At 39.3% G+C, this 11,894-nt stretch overlaps 1 protein-coding gene across 1 annotated transcript in view; it reads left to right on the forward strand.

Moving 5' to 3' along the window:
* The window catches only part of LOC140149928 (beta-hexosaminidase-like), a 40,951-nt gene extending 29,427 nt beyond the window's left edge, over window positions 1–11,524 (forward strand). Inside the window, exons 6-11 of the mRNA XM_072171944.1 lie at window positions 4,699–4,859; window positions 6,700–7,099; window positions 8,979–9,219; window positions 9,380–9,635; window positions 10,278–10,421; window positions 11,007–11,524. Of these exons, the coding sequence (XP_072028045.1) occupies window positions 4,699–4,859; window positions 6,700–7,099; window positions 8,979–9,219; window positions 9,380–9,635; window positions 10,278–10,421; window positions 11,007–11,103 (1,299 nt within the window). The 3' untranslated portion in view covers window positions 11,104–11,524. The remainder of the gene's footprint in view (window positions 1–4,698; window positions 4,860–6,699; window positions 7,100–8,978; window positions 9,220–9,379; window positions 9,636–10,277; window positions 10,422–11,006) is intronic.
* Window positions 11,525–11,894: the final 370 nt, after the last annotated feature.

The following is an 11,894-nucleotide window of genomic DNA, read 5'->3' on the forward strand; positions in this document are numbered from 1 at the left end:
CGTAATATGAACGGCCCTTTGGTCAAAGTTGCATTAAAGGCCATGTATGGCATGCGACTTGACGCTCGAGGGCATGCTATAATCTGAGCCCGAATTAAAAAGACTAATTTGCGTCTGACATCCTGCCAACCAGACCGAAAATGTACTCGGACTTTTAAATTCTGCCTCAGATTATAGCGACTTATCGATTATAGTAACTATACCGTGATTTTAATTTGCTGTAAAACGAGAGCATACTTCCGCGATGTTCACAATGCGCCTCCGATCCGAAGCGTAGACCTACTATGTGTGCTTTACACGCCGTACGTGTTGTTATTTCTGTCGCCATACTCGCAAGTTGCGCCTTGTCAATCGCGCAAGTACGCTCTTGTCAACGGTTTACAGTTAATCGCTCTGCCCATCAGCAACGGAAGTGATGCTATTATCTGTATGTTGTGTAAACAATGTAAATTAGTGGTTTTTACGTTGTATTTGGGGACACTAGTAAAGAGGTAATAATTCAATTTGAGGAGTTTTCACACAACACTTCAATTGAACTTATTTTATCTTTGAGACTAGACTATGCGTATTCAAATTATTTGACGTGTTTAATGACATTAAGGGATCTGGAATGAGCGTTTTGAGCGTTTCGACAGTATTTTTTGTGGGACATGAGAGCACATCAGACATATCGAATTGCATTCTGAATACGAAGAATGTCTTTCTGATATCAAATAATTTTCTTTTTTAAATTAACGGTATAATACAAATTTTATGACAAATTATTAAAATTTGATATTGTTCACATTTTTGATATTAACAGTCCTCGAAGTAAATGTTATAAATCTAATGATATATTCTTAAAGTGTATGTAGCTGGGAGGAAAAGCCGACGATCAATTGAATATTTTGACTTTCCATATTGAAGATATGGAATTTTTCCCCAAAAGACCTATTTTTTGGGTGTTTGGGAGAAAAAATCCATGATACGAAAGGTCAAAATTTTCTAAATTGATCGTCGGCTTTTTATCCTAAATAAATACACTTTAAGTATAAAACATCAAATTTATAAAGTTAACTGCAAGTACTGTTAATTTCAAAAATATCAATTTTTAATCATTTCACATAAAATGTGTATTACATTGCGAATTTAAAAAAAATCAAAATTATTTGAGAACAGAAGGACATTCTTCGTATTCAGAATGCCATTCGATATGTCTGATGTGCTCTCATGTCCCACAATAAATTTTGTCCAAACGTTCATACCCCATCCCTTAAAGGAACAACCAAAAAAGATCGAGGTTTTTGGGAGTGGGTTTCAAATCTCAATGACGTTTGTAAAAATATTTCTTTTAAGAAGATAATTTTCAACATTTGTGGATTTACGTTTCTGGCAGGGAGGAGATGATGGCCGAAAACGAAAGTAGTTTCGTTTATAGGACTAATTTGCTCGTTAATGCTTTGGGTACCGGTAGTTCCTAGCACTCTGTACTCTGATACCTGTATGATGATTTTCCACTGCGCTCGCTGCTCGCTGTTCGAGAGGCGTCGCGGTTTGAGAACAGGGCTAGTTCCATAAGGAAATGCAGACTTATCATCTTTATAGGCCTACATTTAATCAATTTAGGTAATGAGCCGTGAAAAGGCTCATGAACTGTACATTTGTCAATATTATGCCTAAAATAAATGCATAAATGTTCATGGTACTTTTATTTTACAGAATTCTGCCTTAAAACTTGGTCAATCAAAATACGTGTTGTTAATTCCGTCGCCATATATTCGTTGTGAGTTGCGACTTGTCAACATCGCGCAAATACGTTCTTGTCAAAGTGTCAAACCGGACCACGTTACTTTGCATAAATGCTAATTAAATTTGAGAGGGGCTAGACATTACGAACATAGTAGGCCTATGGCAAAATTCTACAAAATTAAAGTAGGCCTAAACCATGAACAATAATTATGACTTAATTTAGCAAAGTGTTGGCAAAAGTTACGAGCACTTTCAAGTCTAGTCATCATCAACTCTCTAAGAAATAATTGTCCTCTCAGGAGAACCCGCCCTCTTAGATCTTGAACCTCTAAAAGGTTCTTTAGTTTGGGGTCATTTTCGATGGTCTTGGAACCATATTTGGTTCTTTAGAAAACCTCTAAGGGTTCTCCTGTGAGGACAACTTTAGAATCTTTTAGAACCTTTATTTCTTAGAGTGTTAACTGCGCTTTGTACGTGAGAGTAATCAATTAAGTTTGTCGAATTTAACTGAAGACCGAATTGAAAACATTAGTTTGCGTCTGACGTCAGGGCAAAGGCGCGGTGTGATTGGTTGCTGACCTGCGCAGAACGGCATTTTTGGTCTGGTTGACAGGACATTATACGCAAACTAGTCTTTTGAATATTATTCTGTCTTCAATTATAAATAGTAACTTATATTTGAGAGTTTTCATGTATATAAATCATGTTTTAAAACTTTTATCCTATAAATGTACAATAATCGGGTTTCATGAGTATTCCATCCATGCATATGTATTAAACAATAATTATTATAAATCGAGTAATAGAGTGCATAAACAGTCATCAATGGTCATGACAATAGTTGACTCGATACATGGTAACACAAGTTCCACATGTTCCATGGGGTGATTTTGCATAGCATGTTTGTATAAAATTAATTTATGTTTCAGCAGTATTTTCAACGAAAATGAATGAAGAATAGTATTCATACACAGGAATAAAGTTTAATGAATCACACATCAAATCAACATTAATTGTCTGGTGTGATTTATTATGTGTCGTGTAAGTCGTAAGTATCACTAATTTGCCAAACTAACTTGTTTCATGAATTTTGTATTGGCCTAATTTAATAATATTTGATATTTGTTTTGGACTTTTATTAAATTACATTTTCGCTTTATTTTCATTGTCTTAAACTAATAAAACATAGCACGTTTTCTAAACGTCACTAAAACGTCAAGAAAACGTTCTAAAAACGTAGTAGAAACGTAACATACGTTTTCTGGTGGTGAGTAATGCATCCTCCAATACGTTTTTTACGTTGCTATAACGTTTTCAGGACGTTTTGGACGTTTCTGCAACGTTCTTAGTACGTTAGTTGCGTGCTAGAACGTCCAATACGTTTTCTGTAGGTCCTGGATACGTCTTGGGTAACGGAAAGATAGGTCTTAAAAACGTCTTTTACGTTGCGAAAACGTTTTTAGAACGTCTTTTAATAACGTTTTTAAAACGTCAAAAACCCTCCACAAAATTACGTTTTAAAAACGTTTTATCAGAACGTCTAGAAAACGTCAACGGTACGTTCTCACAACGTTCAGAAAACGTTTTTTGGTTAGCTGGGTTGTTTAGGATATACAGGGGTGAAGCTAAGTCGATGGCCGCTGGCCGGGCAAGCGACTCGCACGTGGCATGAAGTTCTTGATCGTCTGCGTGGCAGCGGGGGGGGGGGGCAGGGGGGCAGAGGGCCCCCCCTGACAAAAAATGAAAGAAAAAAGTGCCCCTCTGACAAAAAATAAAAGGGAAAATCAGGAGGGCAAAGGAAAAGAAAAGGGGCAAGGAGCCCTTTTCTACCGAAATTCAGCCCGAAAATACACAATTTTCCGCGCTACGCGCGCATATTGCAAAGATTACGCCCTTTCCATCCTGATAATGGGCGAAAATAGTGTAAAATACCAATTTTTTTGCGCGCTACGCGCGCACAGCGTCCCAATAAAGCCTTTTGTCTCTATGTATTGTATGATGCAACTGTAATTGTAATCTGTGCCCCTAAAATTTTATTTTGCCCCCCCCCTGACCAAAAAAGCTGGCTACGCCCCTGCGAGGGGTCCCAGGCTGGGCCGTCGCTAGAGGGGGAGTATGGGGATGTGACACCCCACCCCCCATACACAATTTTGTCGGCAGAAATTGACTGTTGTCGTGAAAACCATGTTACTGTCGGCAAATGTAGTGATTGTCGGCAAATTGCGAGAGCCATATAAAAGATTAATGTGTTACGAAATTGTGCTGTTGTAGTAGTTAATAGTATTAAAAAATTGAGTCGAAATTTTTTTTGACTCACACTCCGACCCCCACCCCCACTTTTTAGATTTTTGAGCGCCGTCCTGGCTAAAAAAAATGGGTCAACAAATTACAAAACATTTCCGTCGGTAAACCATACTGTACACCCCCCCCCCTTCATATTGGTCTAGCGACGCCCCTGGTACTCCCAGGGTCAATTCCCGAGGGTGCTAAGTGAAATCTTTCTTCATCTCCTCTCTTTTCCTTTTTCATTCCTTCTCTGCCTTCCGATAGCAAAAAAGTATGTTCCTTGTTAGGGTTAATAAAGGGTAATGTGCGTATTTTGGGGGCTCCTGCGGGGTAAAAAAGAAGGGCGGTGGAAGGAAAGGGGCGGCAAAAAGAATTATTAATGAAAAAAGGGCGGACAAATTATGAAAAAGGTTTAAATCCTTTTTTTTTTGGTTTTTCACTTTTTCAAACCATAGAAAAAAATTGGGTCAACGTTTTCGGGCTACAGCCCCCCCCCCCCGGTTGGGAGCGGTCTCGGTACGCCACAGAGGGTAGAGACCGAACCAACGATAACAACTCCGCTGAGAGCTTATTGTTACAATAATCGGAAACCATCTTTACATGCACATGCACATGCCCACCCCAAAACCAAAACTAAACCAGGAACTTGAAATTAACAATAATTTTACCATGTTCTTTTTTCAGGTTATTCCAGAGATTGATATGCCAGGTCATGGTCATGCCGCTATTAAGGCTATGGAAGCTCGTTACAATAAGATGAAAGACACTGACCCAGTGGGTGCCGCAGAATATCTTCTCTCAGATCCTGACGATACGTCGCAATATGTTTCAATTCAATATTTCAGGTAAAGATGTATTTCACTGCCATCATTATTTCTCACCGTGTATCGTAATTGCAACCCTCTTGTCAGACCTATATAACTGTAGTCAGAGGCGTATTCAGTGGAGGGGTGTGAGGGTGGCCAAAAAAAAGTCCACTTTGCGAGCGTTGTGGGTAAAAAATACCCGGTGCTTTCGCGGGGTTCTTTATGCTATCTTGTTCAAAAAAGTCCAACATTTCGGGAAAAGGTCCATTTTGGTGAAGGGTTCGCCCCCGCACCCCAAAGTAAATCCTGGCTAACATAGGCGTAGATGGGGGGGTAGAGTGGGTGGTGGGGATTTATCCCCCATATTTTTTGGGGGTGGGGGATCTATCCCCAATATTTTGCCAGGGGGGTGGTCCATACAATCCATAAACTTTGTTCCATAAACTTATTCTGGAGCCGAAAGGTGCTGGATTCAGTATACTTCGAAATATTTTTCCAACTTCATCCCCCAATGTCTAAAAGAGATTTACGCCACTGCTGGCTAAGCTACTGACTCTAGTCCGACTAGCGTCTTCAGCAGATGGTGATGCTGTGATGATATCTTGTCTACAATCGGGATATTCCTCACTGATGACGTTATATGATTGACAGAATGACGTCATAGGATGTTACGATGTAACGCCCCCCCGGGCATCAGCAGGTTATCCCAAATAGAATCTATTTCAAGTCCTTGATCACGATTTAGTCTTGGTTTTTGAGTCCTTATGTGGATGGCTTCAAGAACTCTCCGGGAATATTCTTGCTGGCAGCTCCAAATCAGCGGTCAGGGAACATGTTGTAAGATCCAAAGGTCATCAGATTGATTGGGAAAACGTCAAGGTGCTCGAACGGGAACAAAAAGAATATTCCCGGAGAGTTCTTGAAGCCGTCCACATAAGGACTCAAAACCAAGATTTAATCGTCACTTCGATATTTTGCCGGGGGTGGTCCATACAATCATCCTCCCCCCAATGTTGACGGCTGTATGTGGGTTTCTGACTAAATTAACCTCATCATATTTGGCCATTTTAGCCCCCAAAGTGCAAATGGCAAACATTTTCGCGCGCATTTGTTCCATAAACTTATTCTGGAGCCGAAAGGTGCTGGATTCAGTATACTTCGAGGTATTTTTCCAACTTCATCCCCCCCCCCCATTTTTAAAAGAAATTTACGCCATTGCTGGCTAAGCTCCTGACTCTAGTCGTCGATTTGTAGAAACAAATCTCAGAGTTCTTCATAACATATGAATATGAATATGAATGAATATATAACAATAAGTGTTAGATTTATTTAGATTACGCAGGATAAACGTGCCTTTTTTTAACGATCGGGTCGAGATCACGCTTCTTACACGATCCGCTCATTACTATGAAAACCCAACACGTTTCTACATACAGCAGTAAGAATCATTTCTAGGATTATTTCTTCCTTTCATATTAGAAGTTAAACAATCTTGAAATATCAGTCTGTTTTTTCTTTTTCTTTTTTCTTGCTTTATTGTTTTGCCTATTGTAGAAAACTGGTAAACATACTTTGTTAGAAATAGGTCGTCATCCCCTATTATTATTAAATGTTAGTTACCAACCTGTCAGAAATCCAAAATCCAGGTCGCAAAAAAAGGTCGGCACAAAAGATCATTCCTTCCATCCTCAGCTCACTAACGGAATGTTCCACTGGTCCAATTACCTCTATCCAGAATCGGTTGAGTTTTAAGCTGGAGGTTAACAACTATCTTGGCGCCAATCCATCAGTGCTATCGCACTGATAGCAGCTCTTGATGATGGGAGGCATTAAAAAAATTTAAACAAAAAAAAGTTTTGCCTGTTTGTTTTTATTACAGAGATAACGCCATCAACCCGTGCATTGCATCATCAGGAAACTTCGTCCGCAAAATAGTCCAGGAAATCAAACTGATGCACGCTGATATTCAGCCCCTGAAAATCTTCCACTTTGGTGGCGACGAAGTTCCACACGGTGCATGGGAAGATAGCCCTGCCTGTGCTTCATCCGGGAAAACACCAGCGCAACTTATGGAAGACTTCATCTATAGTGTAGCAACGTGGGTAAACGATGAAGGTCTGGATCTTGGAGGCTGGGAGGATGGTTTGATGAAGGACTTATATAACACCTACGACCGGTCAAAAATGCCAAATGCCAATGTTTTTGGATATGCATGGAATAACATCTGGGAATGGGGAGGCGGTAGTAGAGCATACGCGTTAGCTAATGCAGACTTCAAGGTAAGGTTGACAACAAAAGCTCATTGTATGCCCCCCCCAATATTTTTCCCCCCTCTTTTTGAGGCAAAATCCTCAAGATAACATAAGTTTCCACTTTTTGCGGCAATTTTGCGCAAAATTGGTCGATTTGGCCCCCTTGAAATTCACTTCCCCCCATCTCCCCCACCCGAGAAAATTTCCGGTGTCGCCACTGACTAGGGGCTGGACGCGATCATTTTTTCCCGTATCATATTTGCATCCTACTAGTAGGCCTATATAAACGTATACGGTTGATATTACACGGGCTTTTTACCTTTACTATTTCCTCTTACTTAACATCTTAACAAAATACAAAGGAATTTATCAGAATTAAAAACCTAGAGTTGAACCGGAGTTCGAACCAACAGTCTATGGATCCATAGCGAGACTATACTAATAATGCTACGAGTCGTTCTTCCAGAAAGGCGTTTGTTTATCATAAACTCAACCCAGAAAGTATCGAAACGATTATAGATGGTCAGATATATCGGGAACTGAAATATATAGCAAAAACTTATTTAATGTATATAAAGCGCAGCTTTCTCCTGCGCATTTTGATACCTCTTTTGTTGCTCTACGATATTATTTGGTCGAGTTATGGGCGCTTGAGTGGCTTCAAGTCGGATTTTGAAATAGATTCAAATGCTTCAAAACAATTATCTCCTATTCCAGAATACCCCCGGGGGCACTCCCACTTTAGAGGTGACGCGTATGCAGGGTTGTTAAGACCCCCTTTTTCAGCGTCGCTGTCACCCAAAGACCCCATATTTGTTTGCGAACACATATGCCCTGTCACCCGAAGACCCCCTATTTTTCCATTTGATCTGTCACCCAAAGACCCTTATTTTTCAATTTGAACAGCAAGTTTCATTTATCACTGGTTTTGTTACTTACTTTAAACAAAAAGAAATTTGAAGCCATTTAGAACAGGAAATTCAATGTTCGAGGTGTCTGTGGCGCTGTTTCGGCTCTCACCCAAAGGTTCCATTTAAAGAAAAGGTTATGTTCTCACCTGATGACCCCATATTTTTTACATTTTGCTCTCACCGAATGCCCCTTACTGTGAAAGTGTCAGCCCTACACCTATATCCATTTCATATTAAGAAGAGGTGATCACAAGAAACGAATAATAAAAATTCCTTTAAAAAAGGAATGGGGCGCCCAATGTGAGCTTGGACGTGATATGGTGAATTCCATGGCATGGTGTTTAGATTTGGTATAATGCTTTTTCTAGGGAAGAGTAGAAGATGATCAAATGCAAGAGAAATGTGTTTGATAGGGGAAGGTGTATCACAGGACCGTTTTGGATGAAATAAATTGAATTGGAATGAAGCTGTCGTGTCAATTTGCGATTATTTGGGGTGGGGGAGTTCTGTTTTTGGGGCATATTGTAGTGATGATATTGCTTTGGATATTGAATATTGTTGAATTTTTGTTATGCAGGGGGGTATATGATGGATAGTATAGAAGACACAAATAAGTAAGCTCTCCCTGGCAAAATATTGGGGGGGGGGGGTATCTCCCCCCCTGGATCTACGCCTCTGTTGACCAAAAGAAAAGGTTTTATGAATGTATAACGTCTCGAATAAAAAGAGCTGTAGGCAAAAGTGACGACATCAAACCAGAGACTAATCAGAATGAGCGCGTTTATTTGCGGAAGTTCTTTATGGTCAAACTTGGAATGAACTACACTGTGACATGCGCTATACATAATCATTCGTTTATTTGTATTCGCTGTACCAATTTGAACATGTAGGGAAAAGATTATGCTTCAAGTTATTGTTGTTATTCCAGTGTGGACTACATCCTTTTTATTGGGAAACACTGTATAGTTTAATTTCTGTATTTTGTCAACATGTAGGCCGTTCTAAGCCATGCTACAGACTTGTACTTCGACATGCCTTACGAGCCTGATCCTGAAGAACGCGGATTTTACTGGGCCACTAGATTCACAGAGACCCGTAATACTTTCAACTACATGCCCGATGACGTTTATGAAAACATTGAAGTTGATCTATTTGGAAATCCAATGACCAAGGAACAGGTTTGCCAAACTGTGGGATGTATACCACTTAACGAAGCCAAAAGATCAAACGTAGTTGGTAAGCGATGAAAACTTTGAGACTTACAATATAATAAACACCACAAAAGGAAAACGAGTATATATAACGTATGTGAAGTTACCTGCATGGGTAACCAGTATTAATGCAACGATTCCTCCCCGCAAGAATTAAAATCATACCTGTGTTTATTCTTTTCAAGGTATGGCTGGTCAACTCTGGTCAGAGACACAACGTACTCCAGAACAATTTGACTACATGGTGTACCCAAGACTTCTACCTGTAGCAGAGAGAGCTTGGCATAAGGCAGATTGGGAGTCCCTTATAAGTGATCCAGTAGAAAGGAAGCGACAACGGGATGCCGATTGGGAATTATATGCTAATACTTTGGGTTACAAAGAACTTGCAAGACTCGATGAATTAGGTGTAACTTACAACGTGCCCACACCAGGAGCAAAGTAAGGAGTTCAAAACAATTGCTGATTTATGGATTAATTTAGCATAAATATCAAATACACCCAGTGGGCACAGGTTAGGATTTCTTCGATGTCGAATCAACGTTGATACAACGTCGAAGTTTCAACCTACTTTCAATGCAAAAATTAACATGATTAAGGAGGTTGAAATCAGGTTGAAGTCCTTTGCCAATAGAGGCCTTGCATGTGACGTATCATCCCGTAAATATGGCGGACTACTCAAATGCATTCAACAAAAGCATGATTGCAATCTACCGTGACAGTTCATCTCACACACATAGGCCTAACCCTGCACTACGATCAAAAAGGCTGATGACAACATTTGATTGAATGGACTGCACTCCGCCATAACTACGGTGAAGGACACTGGCTCAAATCCTTTGTTTGGAGCCAATCGATAATTTCATGCAGGGCCTCTATACAACGTGATTTCAATATGATTTCAACCTGATTCCGGGCGTCGAAATTTCAACCTGGTTTCAACGTGATTTTAACGTAAGGTGTGCCCACTGGGAAAGAACTAAAATACAAGTACTAGTATGCTTTGATGACAATAAGTGTGGAGTATGACATGTATATTCAATAGAAAACACGATATCTTTTGTTCCTTTTGTTTATATTCAGATGGAAAGCTGGTGGTGAAATTGCAGCAAGGTGCAACTTTCCGGGACTTCAAATAGAGTTTAGTTGTGACAATGGAATGTCTTGGACGGATTACAAAGAGGGACAACGGGTTCCAGTAGGATCGGATGTACTGCTGAGAACGAGGTATGAGAACCCATGAGAACTGAACAAATTCCTTTGTAAATACGATGACCACGAGGGCCTTTCCAAAGGTTCTCATTGAGCCTTCATATATCTGGTTTCGTAAATTAAATTGTAGCCTTCAGAATGGTTTTCAGTCCTGTATCTGTGAGATGTATTTGCGAGGCTTAAAGGAGAACACAATTCATAACATGAATATTGCATAAAAGTCAATAGTATTTATCATGTTTATAAGCACGCCCCCTCAAATTTCCTTTCTGCGGGTGTCGCTATATGTATTATCTTACTTTTAAACCGATGATATCTTTACCAAATTATATTATTAAAAAAAAGAAATGAAGCAATTACCGAAAAGAACAATGGAGGACCAATACCCATGTAGCTATCACTGGAGTTTATTAGTTAGAGTGTTGTTTTTGCAAATGAACTTGTAAAATCAGGTACCTAGGTAGAATTGTAGAATTAAAATCAAATTGTCCTCAAATGGACTCTCTATATACGAAATACTGATTAAGTAAGAACACATTCTTATTATAAAAAGGTTGCTTTTCAGACTAATTCTCTAATTTGTTGTTTATTATTGTATAGGTCCGCTGATGGGAGTCGTACAAGCCGTACTGTGACCCTTGCAGGTCCATCCAGCAATAACCACCTAAGACCAGGTCACGTGCCATGGAACAATTAAATATTTTAAAAGAGCCAAATCTGATCTGAAATAACTTTATCTTAATTGTATTAACACCAAGTTGGGTGTATCATACAATATCAAGCAATCATTTATTGAATATCAGTTACTCAAATTTAGTTATCTTAAAATCAGTTAATATATTAGGCTACTCTATATTATTGGATAAATGAAATATATTTGTGTACTTGCGCATGTGCAAATATTGCACGTTTCAGGCGCAATTTATCCGTTGTATTTTTTTGACCAACCGGTTTCACTTAAAAGTTTAAACTCATCCCATTTCAAGGGAAACGCTATTTGTATTAAAGGGAATCTCGGCACTTAGTTTTTGCTATGAATACGGTCACAGTTTCCGCGCTGTGTTGATGCAATTTGGACCGCCTGGCCGGGTCTCTTACTAGGCCTCAACCTCAACAAGAACAACATCAAACACTTGTTTATTATTATGATTTAAATATATTTTGACGATAATTATATATGAAATAAAGAATTCAAACTTAGAACAATACATGAAAAAGACACTTGTTTATCATTGTAGTGTACTGTTTATACGTTGTTTATTGTGATTGTTGTCATTTTTCTTCTATTATTTGGTCATGTTGATGGGGAATCGCCCCCCCATATAGGGCAGGGATTGAGGAATGAGGGAAATCAAGGGGTAAAGGTTTACATAAAACCACGAAAGACCGCCAACAACAAAGTATCCAAGTATATTGCCCCACAGGGCTACAAAGAAACACTAACCGCGAAATTCAGATATCCAAACTATATCCCAGTTTAAACAAAAA

The sequence above is a fragment of the Amphiura filiformis genome, chromosome 4 (genome assembly GCF_039555335.1).
Source record: "Amphiura filiformis chromosome 4, Afil_fr2py, whole genome shotgun sequence".
Lineage (NCBI taxonomy): Eukaryota > Metazoa > Echinodermata > Ophiuroidea > Amphilepidida > Amphiuridae > Amphiura > Amphiura filiformis.